At 60.0% G+C, this 24287-nt stretch overlaps 1 protein-coding gene across 2 annotated transcripts in view; it reads left to right on the forward strand.

The window, feature by feature from the left end:
• Positions 1-1328: 1328 nt before the first annotated feature.
• LOC111145672 (calcium voltage-gated channel subunit alpha1 B) overlaps positions 1329-24287 on the forward strand; it is a 184449-nt gene continuing 161490 nt past the window's right edge. For both annotated transcript variants that reach the window (XM_022500758.1, XM_022500759.1), the window contains exons 1-3: positions 1329-1609; positions 2579-2684; positions 6171-6310. In XM_022500758.1, coding sequence (XP_022356466.1) covers positions 1329-1609; positions 2579-2684; positions 6171-6310 — 527 coding nt within the window. The remainder of the gene's footprint in view (positions 1610-2578; positions 2685-6170; positions 6311-24287) is intronic.

Genomic DNA, 24287 nt, shown 5'->3' on the forward strand with positions numbered 1-24287 from the left:
GCCTGACTTCCCATCACACTCAGACAGACGGATCGCCCCTGGGCCTCTGCGCTCCATGCTGGTCTCCCTTTGCATGTCTCACTTCTCTACAACATTCAGGCGAATTCCTAACAGAGGTCTTCCCGACTCAGTGCCACCTGCCATCCTTGTTCCGTTCTCATGGCACTCACTGCCACCGGGTGCTGCCTGCAGGTTTGATCTGCTCTCCTGTACAGGTGAAGGGGACAGCATGTGACACTGGCTTTATCCCCTCACTCACCAGCAGTGATTCCAGGAGGCTTCTTATCTGTATGTCGCGAGGACCCAAATGAACAAATTGTGTGTGTGTGGAGTGGGCTAGTGTCTGTCATTCCTTGTGTAAGAATATGAGCTCCCTGCAGGCAGAGCTGGGAGCCTCGTGCCTGGCATCTAACAGGGGTTTAGTGGAGTCTCTGAATGGATGAACGGTGGATGGGTGGATGGGTGGATAGCACACAGCAGGCTCGCTTCAGCTTTTATTGAATGGATGGTGGAACGAAGCAATCTCTCGGCTGAGATGTTGGAACCCCTTCAGTGCGTGTTGACAGGAAGGTCTAGGATATGACTGAGGGCTGAGGGGCCCCAGGACAGAGCTGTGCATCCTGAAAACCCAAGCCCAGGAGTTGAGAACATGGTTTGTGAGGATGTCCAAGACTCTGAAAGGATGGCAGGAGAGGGCCCAGAGCCAGCATCTTGGAGCCACTGGTCCGCAGCGAGGGGAGTGAGGTGTGGAAAGAAGCATGGGGAGCCGAGGGTCTAATTCTCCGCAGTTTGGGCTGGAGCTTCGCATGGCCGGTGACGTCTCCAGCTCCTGGGGTCAGAGGAGGGGTCCATTGGGGCCGCTCAGCTCAGCGGCGGTCCGTCGAGGACTCCCAGCCCCGCCCGGCTCCCGGGCGCCCCTGCCGGCTTCGGCATCCAGCCAGGGCCCGGCCGGGCACGAGACGGGACGCGCGGACGGCGCACGCTCCCCGGCTGGGCTCAGCCCCGAGGCCCGGGGGCCGAGGCGCAGCCCAGAGCGCTGGCGGCGGGGACCGGCCGCGGGGGACAGGGCGGGGGCGGCCAACTGGGGGCGGGGCGGGTGGCGGTCTGGCGGGCGGGGCGAGCGCAGATTGGCCGGGCGCCGCCACGTGACCGGCCCCTTATAGGGCGTGGTGCGGGCGGCGGAGTCGGGTGCGGCGGCGGGGCCGGGCGAGGTCCGGTGCGGGTCCCGCGGCTCCGCTGCTTCTCCGCTCCGAGCGCCTGGCTGGTGCGCCCCGCGCCCTCCCTGCCGGGGCCGCCGGGCCGGGGGATGCGCGCGGCGCCCGGGAGCCATGGTCCGCTTCGGGGACGAGCTGGGCAGCCGCTATGGGGGCGCCGGTGGAGAGCGGGCTCGGGGCGGCGGGGCGGGCGGCCCGGGCGGCCCGGGCCCGGGGGGACTGCAGCCGGGCCAGCGGGTCCTCTACAAGCAGTCGATCGCGCAGCGCGCGCGGACCATGGCGCTGTACAACCCCATCCCGGTCAAGCAGAACTGCTTCACCGTCAACCGCTCGCTCTTCGTCTTCAGCGAAGACAACGTCGTCCGCAAATACGCCAAGCGCATCACCGAGTGGCCATATCCTGCCGGGGGCCGGGCCGCGCGGGGGCCGGGGGACCGTCCGAGGTCGAGGGGACGGGGACCCGGCGCGGCGGCCGGCGTCCGCGCCCGGGCGGGTCTGGGAGGGGCGGCCTGGGCGGGGGTGGTGGGGGGTGGGGGGGAGGCCGGGGCTGGGGCGGGTCCCGTGCGGCGCCCAGTGGCCATCTTCCCCGGGGTCGGGAGGAGGGTGCGACCTGGGGAGAGGCTGATCGGGGACGCGGCTCTCGGCGAGGAGGGGGCGGGGCGGGGCTCCGGGACCCTCCGCGCGCCGCGTGTGCGTGTGTTTGAGTGTGTGTGTGCGCGCGCGCGCGCGTGCCGTCGTGGTGGCGGCGGCTGCGGGAGCGGGATGGACACTGGGCGGAGCCCCCTGTCCCCGGACTCGTCCGTCACTCCCTTGGTGTGGGTGCAGAGCGCGCGGCCCGCCTGGAGGGCACCCGAGGGCGAATCCGCGTCTGTGTAGGTGTGAGCACCGTGTGGACGCGAGCCGGGGCGCGTGCCTGGCTGCAGGTGCTGGCGTGTGTGCGGGCATTACAGGAACCCGGTGCTGCGCGTGCGTGCGTTCGGGGCTCCGGGGACATGTCGGTGCGAGTGCCCGTGGAGGTGCATGTGGCTGCGTGCCTCTCGGCGGGGGTGTGCGCCTGCGCGGGGTCCTTCCTCCAGCCCCTCGGGTCGTGGGAGCCGCGCCGCGCGGGGCGGGGGCGCTGTCCGCGGTGCTGACGGCCGCCGGGATGCGCCGAGGGGCTGCCGCCGGGACCGCAGAGGCTCCGCCTGGAGGCGGCCCCCGAGGGGAGGGCGGGAGGGCGGGAAGGGTGGGGAGGGCTTCCGACCGGTGGGTCTCAGCCCCTCCGGAGGGGGCCGGGCGCTGGCGGCGGCACGGCGCGCTGGGGGCTCGGCCTCCTCGCCTCCCCTCCCCCTTGGCGCCTCCTGGCCGCTCCTTAACCCACGCACTCCGTTTGAGTACATGATCTTGGCCACCATCATCGCCAACTGTATCGTGCTGGCGCTGGAGCAGCACCTCCCTGACGGGGACAAGACGCCCATGTCCGAGCGCCTGGTGAGTGTGGTGGCGGCGCGGGCCTGAGGGCGGGGCTGGGGGGGGCGGCAGCCTGTCTGGTTCCGCGGCCCGCTAGGATCTGGGGCTCGGTTCAGCGTCCTCCGGCTGGGTGATCTCTTCTTCGCGGAGGAAGAGCAGAGAACCCAGGCGTCTGACACCTCCCTCGGGGCTAGAGGACTGGGGTAGCCCGCTCCGCCGCTGATGGGAAGCGTGGCCCGAGAGAGACCGCGTTAGCCAGCAGCTGTCTGCCCTGGGCCGCTAGCCGCCCGGGACCTCAGATGGGCTATTCAGTTCCGCGACCTTATGCCGGATCCAAGAACCAAGTGAAAGCTAGGGTGGGGGAGGGGCATTCGTAAAGGCCCAGGGAAATGTCAGGTCTGGGAGCACCCGCCTTTCTGGCTGCCCACCCTTTCCTGCAGGGCTGGGGTCGTCTTTGGTCCCTGCGGTGTGGTCTTGGGTCTAGGGACTGTCCACCTGTCCTTCAGAGTTGTCTTTCCTGGCTCTCCTTGGAATCCCTTCGCCATGCTCCCTCCCCCCATGGGAAGCGTTCTTCCCAAACAATCTAAATCATTTTCACCCATTCCTGTCAAGACCTCCGCAGATCCCTGTGGAGTCCCTGTCGCACATGACAGTCAGAACTCCAGGGCAGGGTCTCTGGAGGGGCAGAGGGTGATCTGGACCAGTGAGCCTCATTTCAAAGGTGAGACTATGTCCCCTAGCCCCCAGTCTTTCCTCCTGACCTGATCCCCTCCTGACCTGGGCTCGGTGTAGGCTCTTAGGCCTGAGGGCAGGGAGAAGAGCAGGGGCAGGGGTCTGGAGAGGGGGTCTGAGGCCCTGCTGGAGAGCTGCTAGAGGTCCTAAAGTCCCTGAGAGACAGCCCAGCCTCCCCTAGGGGCACTGGGCATGGAGAGGAGAATCACTCTTTCCTTGTACCCTGGCAAGCAATTGGTCCTCTCCACAGTTTCTTTCCCTAACTTTGGTGGAGATAGACAGGAGGTGCTACTGGGACAGTTCAGTGCTTAGCCCTGAAATCCCCCTCCCGGCCATCACAGGCCCAGGGCTGGAGAAGGGAAGACAGAGGAAGGCTGTTTGGGGGTGCTCACACTTGGGCAAGGCACCAAAAGAAGGCAAGGAAGTGGACAGCCAGGGAATGGGAGGCTTCCTGGAGCAGTCTTCTGCAGGCCAAGGATTTGGGTTGTGCGAGAGGAGGGGTGTGAGGGCAGCTCAGCTGTGCCGCCAGACACGAGTGGGTGTGGTCCTTGTGGGTGCCTCTTGCCTCCTGTGGAGCCAGACAGGGGTGGCTGGCTTCCTGTGGGCCCCTTGTGCAGGCTGGTGTTGTGCTTGTGGTGAGCATCTGTTCTGAAGGCTGGAGAAGAGAAAGTGAGAGCAGGGAAACTCTGCCAGGCCCCAGGGTGTGGCCATACCTCCAGGGAAGTCTGGCAGGGGTAGGGCCAGAAGGAAACGGGCCAAGAGTTGGTGGGGGGTCGGGGGGCAGGGAGGCTGGTGTACAGTGGTCAGTCTTAGGCTTGTCCCTGCTGGGTGGCAGGCTTGAGTGGGCCAGCCAGACATCTGGGCAAGTCTGAGCTCCTGCCTCCAGGTGAGGGAAGGTTTGCTTTGTGTTGGGGGTGGGGGTTGGGGCTATGGGGAAGGCAAGCAGAATGTGCCCAGCTTGGGCCTGGTCTAGAGGCATGAGGAGCCCTTGCTGACCCTAGCCCTGTGTGCAGACATAGGCCTTCAGACCCTTAGTGGAGAGAAAGCTGGAACACAGAGCAGGGCCTGGAGAGGAGGCTTGCTGGGATAAGAGGCTAGGTGATGCAGGTGCTTCCTTGTTTTTCAGCCTGGACTGGGATGGGGCCTCTACAGCTCCCTGTCTCTGGGGGCTCTGGCTCCCAGCACCCATCCCCTGTCTGAGCAGCCCGTAGCCAGAACCCCTAGCTGGCAGTCCCATTCCACCATCCACCAAGCCCCTGGCTGTCTCTCCACCCAACCCTCCCCAAGCCGCTCCTCAAGAGTGGGGCTGGGGAAAGAGCAGTGATGAGAGAGTCTGGGGTGGGGCCGCACGGCATCTCCCAGCTCTTGCCTGCTCTTTTGTGTGGCCAGAAGCTTTCTGTTAGGATGTGTTTGCTCAAGCCAAGCTGTTTGCTGGGCCAGATGTCAGCAGCCCCGTTTCCTTGAGGACAGGGGACCCTCCAGAACTAAACTAGACTTAAAGCTTCCGGGCGATTACTCCTGTCATGAGTCAGCATCTGGGTAGCAGGACGGCAGGGCTGAGCCATGATGGACACTGGGCTGATGAGGCCCCTCAGGGAGGTCACTTCTGCCATGCACAGCTGGGAAGTTCCCAGGCAGAGGGGACACAAGGACAGACCGGGAGAGCTCTTGAGGACCAGGCTTCTTGGGGGAGGAAGGCACAGGCCACAGGCCCTCAGGGGGAGCTGAGAGCGGCTGCTGGGAGCCAATCTGGCCCTCCCCCCGCCCCTGTAGCCCCATGGTGGCCAGTCCTCGGACCCCGCAACCCTGGCCCCTCTCAGGCAGGGCCGAGCTGCTGTCTGAAGGGCAGTCCCTGTGGTGGCTCCCCGAGGGCAGACCCTTCCCCTGCCCAGTCCATCTGCTCTTTGCAACAGCGGCCCTGGTGCACAGGTGTCTGAAGTTAGTGCTCAGGCTATTTCTCATGCTGACCCTCCAAGTGCAGCCCCTTGCTCCAGTTCCCTGGGGCCCCTGTGCACCAAGGTTCTCTCGCCTTCCCCATGTGAGTGATGCCCGGGTCACTGACCACACTGGCTGTGCCTGTGTCCATGGGGCACCCTCCTTCTGGAACCCTGTGTTTCCCACCTTGCTCAGCACCAGAGGGGGCCGGCCCCAGTGCATGCTCTTGGTGGAGAGACAAGACTGCTTTGCTCACCCTGTTCCCTCCACCTGGAGCTCCTTTCCTTGCTGCCTGGCTGGATGTCTTGCCCTCCAGAGTCTCCCTGAGGCTGGGCTGTAGTTGCCCCACCAAGATCTGAATGTGTATGTTGTGATTAGCGCGAGATGTGTGCTGAATGAATAAGCGGGTCCTGGGCTGCTCTCTAGGGAGCTAGGACTTTATCCAGGCAACTTCGGCAATGGTTGGAGCCCAGAATCAGACCCAGATCACCTCTGGGTTTGAGAACAGCTCTGTTTCCAATGAACTGTGAGTCTGCAGCCCAGTTCCTTGACCTCCCTGTGTCTGTTTCCTTTAGAGCAGTGGATTGCCGCTGGGGGGATTGCATAGCCCACAAGTGCTGTCAGCGGGGCTTCCCCTGCTTCAGGGCCTCCCAGGACCCTTCCCCGTTTCCTGTTAGGACGGCAGGGCAGGGGAGCAAACGACAGAAGTGCCTGGTCGGGGAAGTGTGGCTGGCAAGGCCGAGCGGATGTGCGGAGCTGGGGCGGCGTGTTTGGTGCGGCTGCCGCCCTGGGCCTGCCGAGCTCGCGGGTGGTGGCGACCCTCTCTCCGCTTCTCCTCAGGACGACACGGAGCCCTATTTCATTGGCATCTTCTGCTTTGAGGCGGGGATCAAGATCATAGCTCTGGGCTTTGTCTTCCACAAGGGCTCCTACCTGCGGAACGGCTGGAACGTCATGGACTTCGTGGTGGTTCTCACCGGGTAGGCGGCCGGGGCGGGCTGTGCCCTTGCGGGGGGGCTGGGGCTTGGGCAGCATCGTCCATGCCGGGCCGTGGTGCATATGAGGTAACGCGGGATTGCCAGCCCGTGTGGCCTGGGGCTGTTGCCCTGTGTGTGGTGATCTCGGCTGAAGGACGGCTCCCCGGTTCCTGCTCAGGTGTAGCCGCTCCCGAGCAGAGCAGAGCCACGGGTGGGCTAGGCCACCGGCATACCGTGGGGGCGGGGGCTTGAGGCTCTCCCTCGGCTCAGCTGGTTCCCACCGAGGAGCTCCTGGCAGGCGCTCGGTGCCCCGCTCGCCTGAGCTTGTCAGCCCGTTTCCTCGGTTCCTGGCTCTGGGACGGTGCTCAGTCAGCGTGGCCTGCCCACCTCTTTCCTCCTCAAGTGGACCCTGGTCGTGACCGCTTTGGGGTTCCCAAAGCCGCCCAGGAGGTCTAGAGGTTGACCTGGGGACGGGCTGGGGGCCGGGGTGCAGGCAGAATGCCCTCACCTTTCGGGGTCTCAGTCTCTATGTCTGCCTGGCGGGCCCCTCCTCTGGCCAGCAGGCTGAGGGCCGGAGCTGAGGCCTTGCTGCTTCTGCACTGGGCGCGGGGAGCGGGGAAGTGCTTGGGGAATTTGCTCCAGAGGACCTGTTTGCACAGCCCAGGCTAGGGACGGCAGTCTCTTCTTCCCTGGGGCCTCAGTGTCCCTGGAGAGGCTCAGCCCAGATCAGAGAGGAGGGAGCAGGCCCCGCTGTGGCCCAGAACCGTCCTTCCCAAGGAGTGATCATGCCCAGGATCTCCATCCTTGTGCTGTCTGCCCAGTGACCCCCTAACCTGCCTTGGTGTGGGTGAGCACACGTGCGGAGGTGGTTTGGGCAGAAGGCATAGGAGGGAGGAGGTGACCATGAGAGCCTGGGTCTGGGGCTCAAGCTTCACAGGCTCCCTGCAGGTGAGAAGACACAGACTCCGCTGAAGAGCCTCTGGGCTCCCGGGCCAGGCTCTTGGGGTGCCTGCCCTATCCCGGGGGGCCCGCTTCCCTGTTTGTACAGCTGCTCATGGCTCGGCCTGAGTTCTGTGCTGGCGCTGGGCTGGCCTCCCACCTGGCGGGTGTCTCCTAGAGGGACGTCGGGCTTGTCCCAGGCCCCTCTTGCCTTGTGCTTTCCCTCGGGGCCGGAGCCTGTGGCCCTCACCACCCTTTTGCCGGCACCGATGGGATGGGCGCCTCTGAATTCCAGATGAATGGGTTTTATGCACAACTCTCAGATTTCCATTCCATGTTTCATGATGACTAAGAAGGGAGGGGAGTGGGGAGGCTTCTCCGGGGAGTTGTGGGGTTCCAGCAGCAGACACAGGGGCATTCCCTGTTCTGGGCGGGTGTGGTGTTAGGGCGGCATTTACCAAAAGCCCCTGAGGCCTTGTGGAGACTGGCAGCCACCCACGTGCCCCCCATCCTCGGAGGGCAGGGCGCTCACCCCCCCCCCACACCCCCATCCCCCGCAGGCACTGGGGAGGGTGGCCAGGAGTGTCGCTGCTGTTTACATTGCTCCCTCTCTTGAGGTGGGAGTCCCTGAGGACAGGGATGGTGTCTTATTTTTCAGGGTGTCCCCAGAGCCTAGCTTGGGGCGGGTCCCCAGGAGAGGTCAGACAGTGTCTGCTGATTGACTAACGGGTTCCTGAGGTGGCGGGTGCTTGGGGCTCGGCCCTGCCTCCCAGGAGGCAATCTTTGATGCTGAGGGCTTGGGCTTCCGGGGACAAGGCAGGGAGGCAGAGGAGCCCCCACTCACCCCGTGGCAGGACCCCTGGTCTTCCGATAAGCTCGTCCTGATGGGGGTCCAGAAAGCTGGCCCCTCAGTGAGGGCTGGGAGAGACCTTCTGAGGGGAGAGCACTCCGGGCTGCCCTCCTTGGCCTGTGGCGCGCAAGAGAAGAGAATGTGCCCATCTTCCTGGAGGCCCCGGGGAGAGGATCCCACAGGTCCTGAGACCTTAATGCCGGCCCCTGACCCTACTCTGGGGATCCCTCCATCTGTCCTCGTCTCTTCCCTCTCCCTGATCGTCCCTTACTTCTCTCCTGCCCTCTGTCGTCCACCACCCCCAACCCCGCCTCTCTGCCTCTCTGTCCCTCCCTCCCTCCTTCTCCCCCACTTGCCTGGTCCTGTCTCCGTATTTCTGATCCTTTCTCTCTCCTTTGTCCTCTCTGTCTCTGGTTCTTTCCCTTTCAGTCTTTCTCGCCGACTTTCTCTTTTTGGCCTCGTCCTGTCTCTCTTCTGGGATGCAGAGTGTCTACTCTCTGTGTCTGCAGGAGGAGGGCTTGGTGTCCAGGCTCCTGTCTCTGCACAGCGTCCCCAGAGGTGGCTGTAGGCGGGGAGGGGACCCCAGGTGGGGAGGGGCTCCCGCGTGGGCCTGGAGTCCGCAGGGGACCTGCTCTCTTGCTCCTGCTCACAGCTCATGGGGACGAGGGGACCTAGGTGTGTGCGTGGGTGTCTGTGGTCGGAGGAGGCCCCTGGCCCGTCTCGGTGTGCGTGCTAGTGGGGGTGGGGGGGCAGGGAGTCGCTGGATCTAGCCCCTCAGGAGCGGCAGTCCCCGCGTAGCCATGGGAGGGGCATTACTTCTCATTACTTTGTTGTTTTTAATTAGGGTTTACTTAATTGGTGCTCAGAGGGCTGGAGGCCCATGGCGGGGAGGGGAAGGACTCTGGCTGGGAGGCCGTGTTGCTTGGTGAAGCCCAACTTGTCCCTCGAGACCCGCTGGGATCCCTGTGCTCCTGAGGCTGGTGTGGGGGTCATGGGAGGAACCCCCAGGCTGGGATGGGGACTCCACCCCTGCCTCAGGGAACCTTCTTTCCCTCAGATACTCACCTGTAAACCAAGCCTGGGTTCACCCTTGGCACTGGGGTCCCGGCATCTAGTCCTGGCTTCACGGAAATGAGCTGAGGGGCTGTCCTGCCTACAGTCTGTCGTCTGCCCTCTTGTCCAGGCGTCTGTCACTGGAGCGGCCCTCTTTTGAGGGCATCATTTGCTAACCACTCATCACTTATTTATGCAAAGTTTGCTGAGCCTCTGCTGGGTGCTGGGGACACAGCGGTGAACCAGACCATAGAGCCTCTGCCCCGTGGGCTGCTTTCTGGGGGGCACGGTCTCTGCAGCCCTACCCGGTTTCTTCTTAGTGTGAACAGTCTTCCTCAATTGTCACCCTTCTTTTACGTGTGAGGTTCCATTGTGCCGTCCCCCGCCCTGGCCCTAAATCTAGGCTCCATAAGGACAGGTCTTGACTGGCCACTTCCTGGCCACGTCTCCGTGCCTGGGGTATGGAGATCATACCCCCTGAGATCATGTGAAACCCCCTGCTTCAGTTCCCACAGGGAAGAGCAGTAAGGAGTGTGGCATGTGGGCTGGGAGGCTGCCGTGTGGGATGCTCAGAGAAGTCCTCCATGATGAGTTTGGAAGGACAAGGGATGAGCCATCTAGACGCTCAGGAGGCTGTGGCTGGAGGTGCCAATGCAGGACACAGGGGTCCTGATGGTCTTCTGAGTCTAAGACGAGACAGGATTCCTGGGGAAGCTGCCCATTTGAGCCCAGGGCCCCGAGCCTGTAGGTGGGGACTGGCCAGCGAGGTGTGTGGAGAGAAAAGTGGGTGGTGTTTCTGGGAGGAAGAGCCCTTCTTGAACGGAAGCAAGAGGCGGCTGCGCAGCTGAGTGAGCATGGCGTTCAGTTCTTGACGAGGACTAGCTGGGAGGGGCTCTCGCAGGGACGGAGAGGGGTGCGGGGTGAGCCCCTGGGGGCAGCTCTTCTTTCCAGGGAGTTTTGTGGCAAAGCAAGGCAGAAAGCTGGGAGAGTGGCCTGAGGGAGGTGAAGGGGCAGGGGGAGGACTACGGCCTGTGCACTAGTCCCAGAGGCAGGGACGAGTGGAGGCTGTAGACGGGAAGTGCTGGAGAGCCGTCCTAGGTGGATGAGGGGAAGTGGGATCCAGAACCCTGGGCTCCGTGTCTGTTGGCCTCTAAGCTGGAGGCGGGGGAGGCACTGGTGGGTGAGCAGGCAGGGCTGGTGCCCAAGGACAGGGGAGATGGAGAGGGAGAGAATGAAGGGGAGGGAGGGAGGATGGCTTTCCTTGGCCGGCATCCAGCGTCCCCTCTGCCTGGGCGTCCATCTCGGCGCACGTTCCCTCCTCCACTCGGTGTCTGGCCGTCTGTGCCTTCACTCACTTGGACGGTCCTTGCCAAATGCGCTAGTTGTCGGGGACGTGGCGGTGACACGGAGGCTGCCTTCTCCGGGGGGGACGGTGAGCAAACGGTGCGTGCCATGTGGGGTGGGGCCGTGCAGGCCGCAGGTGGGACACAGAAGTCCAGGAGAGCCTGTGGATGAGGCTTGTCCTTTCGTGGGGGTTGGGCAGGTCCCTCAGCAGAGGGGCAGGCATGAGGAGTGGGACTCAGGGAACTGGGAGGAGGCTGGAGGAGGTGAAGGTGCAGGAGGCCCCAGGGGCTGCGGGCGGGCTCGGAGAGCAGGGCTGGTGCTGGGGTACAGGGCTGGACCCGAGGGCTTGGTAACCCTGGGGGATAAGGAGGGGCCGTGACGGGATGGAGCTGGAGGGAGCACTGGTCTGCTGGATTGCCCACAGGAAGCCCTCTGGCCCCTCCCTAGTGTGGCGCCCCCGTCCCAGCCCGCCTGTGTCTGACTTCCGGATGCTGTCTCTTGTCACTGTCTCCCCCTCCCAACCCCCCCGGAATCCCCACCCCCACCTGGTCCTGAGGGGTTGGTTCCAGCTGGCAGTCAGGGCAGGGGCAGGGTGAGGTCCCCGCAGACCCCAGGGACATCTTCCTGCTCGAAGAGAACCCAGAGTCCCCAAGCCCTGAGTGTCCCTGCTCCCGTCACGGCCTCAGCCTAGTGCTTTCCTTCCTGGTCCTAGGGGACAGCAGAGAAATGTGTCCCAGCTCAGGCAGTTGGCTTCTCTAGGGGAAATTTCCAACCACAGCTTCTCATTTTACTTCAAATTAAACTGTGATTTCTTTCCAGGACATGTAATTAGAGCTCAGGGTCCTGCCTCCCTGGACTGGGCCTCCTGTGGGAAGAAGAGAGCGGGGAGCAGGCAGCATTGTGTAGGGAGGAAGTTTGGTCCTGGGCCACCCTTGGCTGCTGGGAAGCCTGCTGCTTTGTTTGGTTGGGGTGTGGACAGGCCTGCGTCCTGGTGCTGAGGAGGCCTGGTGGACAGCAGCGGGGAAGGTGTGAGAGAGTGCTCTGGGAAGCCAAGTCCAGAGGACACCTGCCCTGGGCCCAGAGGGTCCAGCAAGTATGGGCCATGGCGAGCTGTGTGTGTGTCCCACTGTGGGGGCCAGGGAGCTGGGTCTCCCTGCGGATGACAGGTGACTTCACACCTGAGTATGGAGTGACCCTGTGTCTGGGTTTGAGATGACAGAAGACACCACGTCTGAGTGCCCAGCAGCACTGGGTTTGGACCTGAGCTGCCCCCACTGTGTGTGTGCGAGCTCTAGACGCAGGAGCAGGGTTCCGCTCAGCCATTAGAGTTAGCCCTATATGGGGTCTTCCTCCTGTGACTGTGATCCTACTGGGGTGGGGGGGTCTCTGTGCCTGGTCAGGTCAGGGGCTGCTGGGGGGGGGTTCTCTGTGCCTGGTCAGGTCCGGGAGCTGCTGCGGGGGGTCTCTGTGCCTGGTCAGGTCACGGGGCTGCTGGACTTTCTCTCCTCATTCCCACCTGATGTTAGAAACGACTTCCTCAGTGTGTAGTTGGGACAAGGGGAGGGGGGCTGAATTCTAACAAGTGGCCCATGGAGCAGCAGAGGGGGGCTGTCAGGACCAATATTATTTGGGGCTGAAGTGTTAGTCCCTTAAGGCAGCGTCCGGGGGTTCGCAGGCCCACCTGGAGCTGTGGTGTCGTTGATAAGCCCGTTCCCAGAGTGGGCTGGGGGAGGGTGGGGCAGAGGGGCCATGGGCCCAGCCCCCCAGGAGCCTCCCTCCAGACAGTGGCCTCCTCCTGGCTCTGCTGGTCCCTAGGGACAGACCCGGGCCCCTGCTGGATTATGTAACCTGAGGGCGGTGGGTGGGTGGGATCCCGGCCTCCTTTGGCAGCATGGGCGGGCGCCTGCCCTGGTATTTATAGAGGACCAGCCCCTCCCCTCTGTGGGCTGCCTCTCCGTGTCTCCTCTTTCCTAGTCCCCCTCCCCCTTCTTCTTCTGTTTTAGGAAGCAGCCAGAGCCAGGCCCCTCCTGAGCACTGCCTGCAGAGCCCCCTACTCGTGCCTCATGTCCGGGGCATGGCTGAGGAAGAGCCCTGTCCTTCAGCCCTGAGGGCTGGGTGATCCTGGGTGGGGCAGGGGATCCAGATTGCCCAGCCTCCTGGGCTGAGCTGGGCCATGGGCCCCTGACCCCAGGATTCAGGCTGTGGTCCTGGGGTGTCCGGAAAGTCGGCTGGGGCTAGGCATGCCTATGAGTGGTGGGGGTTGGGGGGGGTGTCTCTGGGCAGGAGCCTCAGGTCAGTGTGCAGATGCTTGGGAGGGCTCTGTACAGCTTGGGGACAACTCTTCCTTGCCAGCTAGTCCAGCAGCCCGGAGGGAATATAGGCTCAGGCCATACACCTGCAACCAGGGGGCCCAGAGCAGAGAAGCAGCCCCAGGCTCCGATGTGGCCGACGACTTCCTGGGCAGCTGACGTCTGACTGGAAGGAGAGTGGGGAGTCGGGCAGTGACACCTTCCGGTTTCATTCTTAGTGAGCCTTGAAGCCTTGGGGGTCAGACTCAGGGGACCCTGCCCCCAGGGCCCACCAAATTCTTTGGTGAGGGGATGGAGGGAGGTAGATGGGGCAGCCTGGAGGTATCAGTCCAGTTTTGGCTAGTGAGAGGGGGATGGGGTGCTGGATGGCGGCACCCATCTGGGAAGGGAGGGGACACAGCCAGGTTGGGGCTGGGCTAGGGGCTGGGGTGTGCCCACTCTCCGGTCCCGCGTGCGGTCTGCCTGGTGCCCTGAGCTGTTGGGGGGCTTGGGGCGAGGCACTCAGCTGTCAAGTTTGCTCCCTGTCTTGGATCTGGGGCTGGTAGGCTGAAGAGGCATGGCCAGAGTTCTGAGATGCCAACATTTAAGAAGAAGGAGCTTTGGAGCGCTGGGGTGGCTCAAGTGGTTAAGCGTCTGACTCTTGGTTTCACCTCTGGTCTTGATGTCAGGGTCCGCAGTTTAAGCCTCTCGTCAGGCTCCACACCGGGCATGGAGCTTTAAACAAGAGAAGAGGGAGGAGGAGGAGGAACTTCACATGAAAATCCATGTTTCTGTCTGGTTTGGGAGAGTCCCAGCAGCTTCTGTTCCCTTGGGTTCCTGCGGGTCTGCCCCCACTCTTGGGGTGAGCTCACCTGAGCTGGTCTGTGGCCTCCTCTCCAGGCTCAACCCTCAGGCCTCTGGGAGCGGTGCTCCTGCCCACGGTGTCACCGTCCTGCCCACCTCCACGGACCTGGCTGGTGCACCTGCAGAGGCCACGGGAGGTCAGAGGCCATGGAGTTTAGGCTCATGGCCGGTGAGGGCGGGGACCTGCACACCTGGCTGGTGGTGGAGCCCAGGCCTGGACTCTCCCTCCCTCCCACCCCCATCTCACATGGTGAGCTCAGAGCTGCAAATGCACACGGAGGTGAGAAGGGTTGCTAATGGTTGCTAATGTCTTGTTCCTGGGCCTGGAGCCAGGGGCCACATAGTCTGATGGAGGGAGGGTGCTCCCCAACCCTACCTGGCTCCTGGGCCCTTCTTGGGCTGTGTCCGTGGAGGGACCCCTGGGATGAGCAGGGCTGGGCTCTTCAGGACCCTGTGCCTCCCTCCCCTGCCTGGGCCAGCCCTCCACCCTCATCTGCAGTCAGACGGACCTAGACCCCTGTGGTTCCCAGCCGGTGCCCTGGGCCTCCTGTCACTCACCCTGTAGCCCCTCACTGCTGCCCCACTTCACTCCTCCGTTCCCTAGTTCTGTGTCTCAGCTGCCTCCCTGGGGAGGCCACTCTAGGAACTCCAGCATGCAGGCCAATGGCACCCTCTCCCCAGAGAACAAGAGCCTGTGTCTGGTCCCCTGTCCTGGCTGCGGGGTGGGGGGCCCTTGTGGCCTCTTGCCATCTCCCACCCTCTCCTCCACCCTCTGGCCTCTCTATCCTTCTCTTGCCCCAAGAGGCTCCCTGCCCAGGGCTCTGTGATAAAGCCATCTCTCCGCATGCAGGCGTGTTCCCTCGAAGGGCTGTGTGCTCGTCAGCTTAGGCTGCCGTAATAAATCCCAGACACCTGCTGGAGACTGGAGGTCCGAGGTCGGGTGCCGACACGGCTGGTTCTGGCCAGCACTGTCTTCCCAGCTTGTGGCCAGTTGACCTCTCGCTGAGTCCTTGTGCACGCAGAGAGAGGTCTCTGGTGTCTCTTCCTATTCTTATAGGACAGTCCTACAGAACTAGGACCCACCTTATGACCTTATTTAACCTTTTTACCTTCAAATACAGTCAGGTGAGGAATTAGGGCTTCAACACAGGAATTTGGTGGGAGGAGGACACAATGGAGCCTATAGCACACTGTGCTCAGACCCCAGGCTTGCCTGCACAAGCCTCTCTGTCTGTTCCCATCGCCACTGCGCCCCGTTCCGAATGTGCTCGCCCGGTGCTGTGGGGCTGAAACCCAGCTGGAAGAGCAGGAGCCCCCGTGACCCCCGCGGGCACAGGGTGGCATTGTGACTGATGCCAGGCGCCTGTCTGCTGCGGCTGGTGTTTGTGGCCGAGCACTGTCCTGCCCGCTCTTCCTGCTGTGGGCCCTTTCTCCTCCCTCTGCCCTAACAAAGCCCCAGCCCAGCAGGACCCAGGAGCACTGAGCGCTGGGTCAAGGCAGGAGCTCCCCAACCTGGCCCCTGGGCAGGAGGTGGGGGTGGCTTCTGCTGATGTGGCAGGAGGTAGAAGGTCCCCTGGGTGTGCCACAGCCTCCTGTCGGGAGCGGGAGGTGGGGGAGAACCACTGAGGAGACTCCACGTGCCCCCCCCCCCCAGGCCTCTGGTTCTGAGAAGGCAGTGATGGGGGAGGGGACGGCCTCGGGATGGGCAGGAAGTCAGCGTTTCTTTCTTCCCGTCACCCGGTCAGTCCAGGGACCTATGTGTCCACCGAGCCACAGTCGGAGACCCAGAAGCCCTGCAGAGCTGGGAGCCTAGCTGGCCCTGCTGCCCTCAAGCCTGGCCCTCCGCTTCTGGTCTCTCTCCTTGAGTCTGGAGTCCCTCCTGCAGGGGCATTTCCTCCTTGGGGACCCGGGCAGTGCGAGGTAGGTGGTCACAGAGACCTCCAGACCTGTCCCCAGTGCCGGGAGGAAGAGGGAGGCTGGCTGGCTGGCTCCTGAGACATGAAGCCCTAAACACTGTTTGGTGAGGTCCCCTGCAGGCTGTTCCTACAGCCGTCCTGAGCCAGAGGCCACCATCAGCACCTCCATTTAAAGAATGGAGTGTTTTACCTTGAGCTCAGGGTGGATTCCCCACGTACAGAGACAGTGGCTGAGGCCCAGAGCCACACCCGGCCCCCCACTGGCCTCCGTTCGCGCCCCCTCCAGCCTGTCGGCAGTCACTCATCCGTCCTTTGTGTCCATAGTTTTGTATTTTTAAGGACAGTATAAAAATGGACTCATGTCCTTTGGGATCGGCTGTCAGCTCCGAGGCTGACGCGGGGGATCTGCTGGGCACACTCCGTTGCCCAGTGCGGCTGCCCCGTGGCCCCAGCAGCTCGCCTGGCCCCCAACCTGCTGTGGGACACGGGTTGTCCCACAGGTTTGGAGATAAGACGAATGAGTTGCTGTGCACTTTGCTACCGGGTTTTTGTGCAACTGAGTTTCCTCTGGGACGAGCGCCCAAGAGCACAACTACCCAGCTGTTACCCAGAGGCTGTCTTCCCATTTCCACATTCCCAGCGGCACTGTCGCTTCTCCGGGCCTCGCGGCGTGTGGTGTCACTCCTCTCGTTTTGGCTGTTCTGGTAGATGTGCAGTGAGGTCTCCCTGGTTTCAGCTTGTGTTTTCCCCCCGGCTGTGCTGTCGGATGGCTTTCCCGCGCTTCTGTACCCCCCGTGTGTCCGCACAGCCCGGCTCACACTCGGCTGGCGGTGTGATGGTGGCCCGTTGCAAGTATTTTCTCCTGGTCCGTAGCTTCTGCTTTCATCCTTCTAGAAGGGACTTTTGCAGGGACGCCTGGGTGGCTCAGTTGGTTGGACGACTGCCTTCGGCTCAGGTCATGATCCCGGGGTCCCGGGATCGAGTCCCACATCGGGCTCCTAGCTCCATGGGGAGTCTGCTTCTCCCTCTGATCTTCTCCTCGCTCATGCTCTCTCTCACTGTCTCTCTCTCAATAAATAAAATCCTAAAAAAAAAAAGAAAAAGAAGGGACTTTTGCAGAGCAGAAGGGTCTGTGTGAACGAGGTCCAGCTTCTCTGTGCCTGGACAGCACCTGTGGTCCGGAGTCCCGCTCTTCCACAGAGCTCAGTCCTGAAGGTTTTCTCTCCCACAAGTTTGACTGTTTGACGGATCACTTTTAAGTCCGTGACCCGTTCCGAGTTATTTTTTTTTAAGATTTTATTTATTTATTTGAGAGAGAGAGAGAATGAGAGAGAGAGAGAGAGCATGAGGGGGGGAAGTTCAGAGGGAGAAGCAGACCCCCCGCTGAGCAGGGAGCCCGACATGGGACTCAATCCTGGGGCTCCAGGATCATGACCTGAGCTGGAGGCAGTTGCTCAACCAGCTAAGCCCTCAAGATGTCCCTCGAGATGATTTTTGTATCAGGTTTGAGGAGGAGGCTGAGGTAGTTTTTCTCTTCCTACTTGCTCTGGAACAATTTGTTGAAAAGCCTGCATCTCCTGCGATGATTTTGTTTTCTGCTTCTGTCAAGAGTAATCTGGGCATATTTGAGTGGGTGTGTTTTGGGATTCTCTCTTCGGTCCCACTGGTGTGTCCATCTCCCCACCGGGCCTGCACTGTCTTGATTACTGTGGCCGCGTAAGTCTTCAAATCACACAGACTCATGCCCCCTGCTTCCCCCACCCGCCAATTGTTTAAACGGTTCTAGTTTCTTTTCTTTCCTATAAATTTTGGAGTAATCTTGTTGGTATGTGCACAGACCTGATGGGAGTTAATTTGAGAGCAGGGACATCTCTCTTCCGTTGTCTTCCAGTCTGAAGGAGGGCTGTCTCAGCCTGCACGGACCTCGTTCGACTTCCGTCCTCAGCATTTTGCAGTTGTCAGGGTTCAGGGCCTGCACGTGTTTCCTCAGAGTTACAGCGAAGCCCTCCTGTCCGTTTGCTTGAGGATAAATGCTGTCACGTTGTGTTTTTATCTTTGGTGTCTCTGTGTCCATCGCTGGTATGTACAAAGATAGTCGATTTGTATATGTTTGTCTTTCATCCTGCCACTATGCTGAACTCACTAGTTCTGGGAGATATTTTCTTTCTTTTTGAGATGTTTTGGAATTTTCTATGTGGACAAATATGTCATTTGTAAGCAGGGACAGTTTTGTTTCTTTGGTTCCAATCTCACGCCTTCTCTCTCCTCTTCTGGCCTGACGGTCCGACGGGCGGCGGCTCGCGGCTGAGCTGCGGTGAGAGCAAGCGTCTGTGTCCGGCTCTCGTCTCGGGAGGAGACGCCCGGCCTCCGCGATCAGCTTGCTCTGGGGTCTGTAGGTGCCTGTTTTTAAGGTGAGGCACTATCTTCTGAGAAATCGTGTCGTGAATCAGGGTCCCTTTCGTTAAATGTTCTTTCCGCTTCGGCGTGAATGGGGCTTCCCTGGCTTTGTGACGCGGTGGATCGCAGTGACGAGTTTTGAGTTTTGAGCCGCTCTCCTCCGCGGAATGAACACGGTCGTGGTTTCGGCTTCGTTTCCACGTCCTGCTGACCCCTCCGCGCTGGTGGTTTGTGAGGGGTCCGCGCCGCTGTGCTCGTGAGGGTTATTGGGCTGGAGTTGCTCCGGGTGTGGTTCCATCTCGCTCCGGTCCGCGCGGTCTGTGGATCTGGGCCGTCCTGCTTCCTAACGTGAGTGGAGCTGCTCCTCTCGCCACCCAATTTTCTGGAAACCGTTGTGTAGGAATGCTGTGAATTCCTTAAATACTTGGTAGAATTCTGCAGTGAATCCAACTGGGCCTGGAGAGTCCTTTTTTGGGGCTTGTGGGAGTTGTTGGATCATGGATTCAGCTCCCTTCACGGGTCTTGGAAGCATGTGGCTCACATGGGACGCCCTGTGGCACTTAGTGCCTTTCGGGGCGGTGGTCCATGTGGTCTATGCGGTCTATGCAGTCCGGTTCCGTGTGTGGAGCCGCTGCGTCCCCTGGGATAGCCTCCCTCAGGCCTCCTCGTGTCTTCTCTGTCTCCTAGTCAGGCTCGCTGGGTGTCGTCCGTTTTATGATCTTTTCGGAGAACCAGCTCTTAGTTTCATTGTGGTTTTTTTTCCTTTCTCTCTCTTTTTTCAGTTTCATCTATTTCTCTCATTATTGTCTGTTTGCTGTGGGCTTACTTTACTTTCCTTTTCCTCAGTTCTGTGGTGAGAACTTGAGACCCTAACGCTCTAACCGTGCGCCGTCCCGGGGTCAGTCTGCCCCGGCCCTGCTTCGGCGGCGTGCAGACCTGTTGCGGGTTTCCGCCTCGCTCGCCCGGGCTCCGAGAACATTCTGTGCAGTGTTGACTGCGGTGCGCGGGTCGGCGTGTGCCGGGGCCGGGCTGGGCTCTGTCTCCGCACGTCCCGGGCCCTCGGGACCGCGTGTCCCACTGTGGCTTCACAGAGCCGTGCTCCCGGGCCCTGCACGGGGTCGGTCCCGTGCACGCGAGGTCCTCCCCCGTCCCCGGGCGTCCCGCTGGGCCTCGGTCCCCTCGTTCCCTGCAGGGTCGCCGTGGGGCTGCACTCCGGCTGGGTGGCCCGCGGTGGGACGTCTTCTCTGTCTGGTTTCCTGCGGTCCTGCCTGCTCTTCTTTGATTACTGTCCACACAGTGTCTCTTTTTCCGTCTTTCTGCTTTCAGCTCGTCCGTCCCATTCTAGGTGAAGTGACTTTCCTACAGACGACACAGCTGGGTCATGTCTGGTTGTTCATTTGGTTTGGTTTACAACAATTCTGTGCAGAACAATTGTCAGTGTGGTAGGATTAAGTTCCTTGTTGTATTTCTTGTTTCTGTTTGACCTCTCTTTTTTATGTCTCATTTTTTTCTTGCCTTCTCCCGGGTTACTTGCACAGATTTTGGAACCCCACTGTAACTAATCTGCATATTTTGAGTGCATCTTTTCGATGGGTTTTTAGTGGTTTCTCTAAGTGTTGCATTGTCTACGTAACTTACCCAGTCTGTTGATGTCATTTTACTAGTTCAAGCCAAACATAGGAATTTCCCCTGCTTGTAATATAATTCTCTTAAATATCTCTTCTTGTGTTTGAAGATTTTTATTTACTTTATGTATATATGTATATAGAGAGCAAGCGAGAGAGAGCGGGGTGGGGCAGGGGCAGAGCGAGGCAGGGCTCTCAAGTGAAATCCATGTCTGATGCAGAGCCCAGTGTGGGGATCGATCCCATGATGATCAGGACCTGAGCCAAAGCCGAAACTCAGATGCTCGGTCAGGCGTCCCGTCCTCTGCTTGTGTTAGAAGTGCATCAGGATATGCCATGACTTCTGCTTCAACCATCAAACGTAACTGAGAAAAATCAGAGAAAGAACAAAATTGTGTGGTTTTTACCCCGTTTTAATTCTTTGCATTGGCCTGCCTTCTTGATGGGCAGTGATCCCTTGTTTCCATCACGTTCTTTCTGACTAGAGCACTTTGTTCGTCTTTCTTCAGGCTAGGCATGCTAGTGACAGATTCTGTTAATATTTCTTCATCCGACAGTGTCCTGATTTCTTTATTCCTGAAAGATATTTTTGTTGGGTTTTGCTGTCTGGGTTGACACTTCTTTTTCTTCAGCACCGGAAAATACTGTGTGCTTCCTTCTGTCCGGGTTCCTGAGGAGAAACCTTGTACTTTGAATTGTTTTCCCTGACAGGTAAGGAAGTCTGTTTCTCTGGCTATTTTCAGGAGTAGATCTATACACGTATGTACATGGGTATTATTTATTTATATCAAATGTATATATAAAGTGCACATACATCATTTTATTATGAAAGTTTTCAGAGAACAGTTGGGTAGCACAATGAGCAAAGTATGCACATGCTCCCGAAATTCAGTAAAAGTTAATTTTGCAATTTTTATTCTTTCTGTATTATATATTTCGCTAAGCATTTGAAAGATGTAGGCAAAAAAATAAAAATACAATAAAAAATAATTAAAAGATGTAGGTGTTACAAAGCTCCATCTCTAATATGCCGGGAATAAGGACTCTGGCTGACATAAGACCAGTAACAACAGCCTCACAAAACAGTCCCATTACCTACTGCTGAGTTCATCCAATTTTCAAGTTTCCAGGTGTCATAATTTGGTTTTCAGAAGTTTGTGATATATCTTGTCACTATCTTTCAGTTTATCTTATTTGGAATTCATGCAGCTTCTTGAATCTGTAGGTTTAAGCCTCTTGCCAAATTCGAAAGTTTTTAGTCATTACGTTGTTGTAATTACATGCCTTTCTAGCCCTACCTTCTTTCCCATTCCTTCCAGGAATGTGATATATTAATATATCCCATAGGTCTTTGAGGCTCCCTCTTCTCTCTCCTCCTCTTCCTCTCCCTCCTCCTCCTCTCCCTTCACAGCTTCTTCCTCCTCATCTTCCTCTTCCTCCATCTTCTCTCCCTCCTCCTTCTCTCCTGTTTCGTCTGTTCTGGTATTGAGCTCATCCTCTTAGCTTTTCATTTTGGTTATTGTATTTTTCAGTTGTAATTTTTAAAAAAGATTTATTATTTTAGAGAGAGAGTGCACATGGGAGGGGAGGGGCAGAGGCAGAGGGAGAGGGAGAACCTCAGGCAGATTCACTGCTGAGCTCGGAGCCTGACTTGGGGCTCCATTTCCTTACTGTGAGATCATGACCTGAGCTGAAATCAAGAGTCTCGTGGTTAAGAGACTGCACCACCCAGGTGCCCCTAGTATAACATTTTTATAGGATTCTTTTACGTATCTTTGATTTTGTTGATACTTTGTGTCTTTTTTTGTTTGTTTCAAGCATGTCCGCTGTGTTTGTGGAGGCATGTTTATCTAACGGCTTCAGTATCTTTGTCTGGTCTTTCCAGGATCTGTTCGATCTCTGTGTTGGCATCCATGGATTGTTTCTTTTCATTCAGTTTGAGATCTTCCCGGTTTTTTGTTGGACGAGTTTTGACTGAAACCTGGACATTTCTTCCCTAGTTTCTGAGACGGGATTTCATCTAACCCTGTTTGAGCTGGGTCTCTGACCCTTAACAGTCACGGATGCTGGTCACTTGAAGGCCTCCCTTCCCAGGGCGTCCGTGGCTGCTGTGACTGTCCTAGGTCATGGTGATGTCACTGACTGGGCCTTGCTGCACGTCACCAAAGCAGTAGGCCTCTTCTGAGCCGCACAGCTTGAGAACAAGATGCCCACCTGAGAGCCCACCTTCTGCCAGGGCAGGTCGGGGTGGCGAGGGTCAGGGAGGTCAGCTGAGGCGCCGTATAGCACATCCCTGCAAGGGTCGCTCACTGTGCCCTCAGGAGGTTGGGGCTGGTAGCCCTTGCCGTCTGCTCTGCAGGGTCCCTGCTTGTCCCATAGCCCATTGAGGAGAAGTGACGGGAGAATGGCCACATGTGTCTAGACTCTTCTGAGCTTTAAGCAGAGACTCTGACCCTTCTTGCATGGAGGGCTGACCCCAGCATGTGTCGGCGTGTGTCACTGTGAGGCATGAGGTCCTGGCTAGTGTCCCAGCCCCACATCTTTGTGGCTGTGAGCCTGGACACTTGCATGTGTCTCTGAACTGCAGTTTCTTCCTCTATGATGGGGGTCATGCTGCTGACCTCTGCATGTCCCTGGCACCCAGTAGACAGCCCACAGGGTTTCTGTTTGAAAGACGTGTGAATGCCATCTGCTGCCAGCTGTGTTCTCCAGGGTGGAGACTCACACATGCCAGGCTCAGCCCTTCTTCATCCCAGCCCGTGGCTGCCTGGGTTTGGGGCAGTCTCAGGGCCTCTGGTGCAGGGGAGGTGGGCCTGGGAGGCCCTGGGCTGGGAGTGGGCTGGGAGGCTGAGGGGATACTGAGGCCTCTTTGGCCAAGACCCACAGGCTGTCTCCATGGCAACTGCCAGCAGCCTCCTGGGCAAGAGCCAGCACCTGGAAAGTCCGTGACGAAGCAGTTCCTGGAGACGGGGCCGGTGCCGTCTCTGTCATGCGTCCGCCAGCTCGGCTCTGGTGTCCCTGGGCCAGAGTCGGGGCTGTGGGCCTGGCTGGCATGGCAGCTACCCGGTGGGTCCTGGCCTGGAGACCCCCCCAAGCTCCCTGGTGTGAGCTGAGGCAGGGGCATGCCGGCGTGGACGCTTCGCCTGGTGGAGAGCTTCCGGTCCCGCCCGGAGCCACTTGCCTCCCCGGCTCTCAGCGAGGTTCCCAGCGGTTCTTGAGAGGCTGGAGCCGGCCCTTCTGCCGCTGGTGGTGCTGATACCGCTGGGCATGTCCTGCAAGTGCTCTGTCACGCAGCCTCACCAGGGGACCCTCACGCTGTTCTTGTCCCGTCGCAGACACGCGAGGTCTTCCCGAAGTCTGGCAGCCCGGAGGAGGTGGGCTTGGGCAGGAATCCTGGCTCTGGTGGCCGGGGGCTTGGGCTCTTCCAGGCGGGCCCTGCTGAGCCTGGGGTGCCCATGTTGGGGTGGAGGGGGCGGCCACAGCCCCCCCCCCCGGCCTCGGCAGGGCCTGACCTTCCTGGAGGGGCTGAGTGGTGCCCCTGAAAGGCTGCCTGGCTTAGGCCCTGGCTGGGATGGGGCCTTTGCTCAGCTCAGCACCACTGCTGGGTCGCAGTATCTGAGCGGGCGGGTAGGCCCCTGTGCTCCAGACCCTTCCTGCTGCGGGTCATCCACACTGAGGTTTCCAGAAGTCCAGGGGGTGTCTGTGGCTACTGTGCTGGGTCAGCAGCATGGACTATGGCTGGCCAGGGCCACCGGACACTGGTGGTCACCCTATCTTTGCTCCCTTTGCTGGGCTTGATGGGACAGGAGTCTCAGAGCTGCCCGCTTGGCCTGGGGCTGGACAGAGGACACCCTCTACCATCATCAAACAGCATGACAGTTGTCCCCCTCTTGAGGGACTGTTGTGAGGATTCAGGGAGCTTTGCATGCTCCCAGCAGGGCAGAATCCCCCAGACTGTCATCACCAGCCTTGTGGTCCTGGCTCTGATGGCGTCCCCAAACAGAACAGAACACGGGCTGATAAGGTTGGGGGCTGCAGGACCACACCACGTCTGTGGTTCCCCGCCAGGCTCAGCATGGACATTCTGAGGGGCTGGCACAGGCCGCAGGGGCAGGAAGGCGTAGGGTGCGAGGGCGGGAGGGGCAGGCGAGGTGTAAACCCCAAGATGTGGGTTAGGGTTCAGATTGGGATTACGTCTGGGGACATTGGTGGCTTCTCTGTCCTGCCACGTCCTCTCAGACACATAGCCCTTGTGGCTTCCTGGTCGCCTCTGGCAGTTCTCGGCATTTTCGGAAATGGGTGGCCTCATGAGGTGTGGCTGGGTTGGGTCAGGCCTCAGATGCTGGCTCCGGCTGGGGTGTGAGCCCAGAGGCTATGCACAGACTGCTGTGGGAGGCAGGGAGACCTCAGCTGGGACCCCGGGGTCAGGGGGGACGTAGTGAGTTCCTGCATGGGGCTCAGGGACCAAGGCCAAGGCTGCAGCTGTGGGAGTCCTGCCCCCCGAGGCCACAATGCCACGGGGAGTACCCCCTCCTCCTGGGTGCCAGGGCAAGAGCGGGTCTCCGCAGGGGACTGTGGATACAACCCGATGCATTTACCCACTTCTGCTTGCCGTACAGAAGGGGACCTGGGCCTGGGAGTTGGGCGACAGTCGCCAGCGGGGGCTTCTATGTGCTCTGGGGCTCAAATCCTCATGTGTCAGCG

Source organism: Enhydra lutris, unplaced genomic scaffold (genome assembly GCF_002288905.1).
Source record: "Enhydra lutris kenyoni isolate GAN:26980312 unplaced genomic scaffold, ASM228890v2 scaffoldscaffold13, whole genome shotgun sequence".
Classification (NCBI taxonomy): Eukaryota; Metazoa; Chordata; class Mammalia; order Carnivora; family Mustelidae; genus Enhydra; species Enhydra lutris.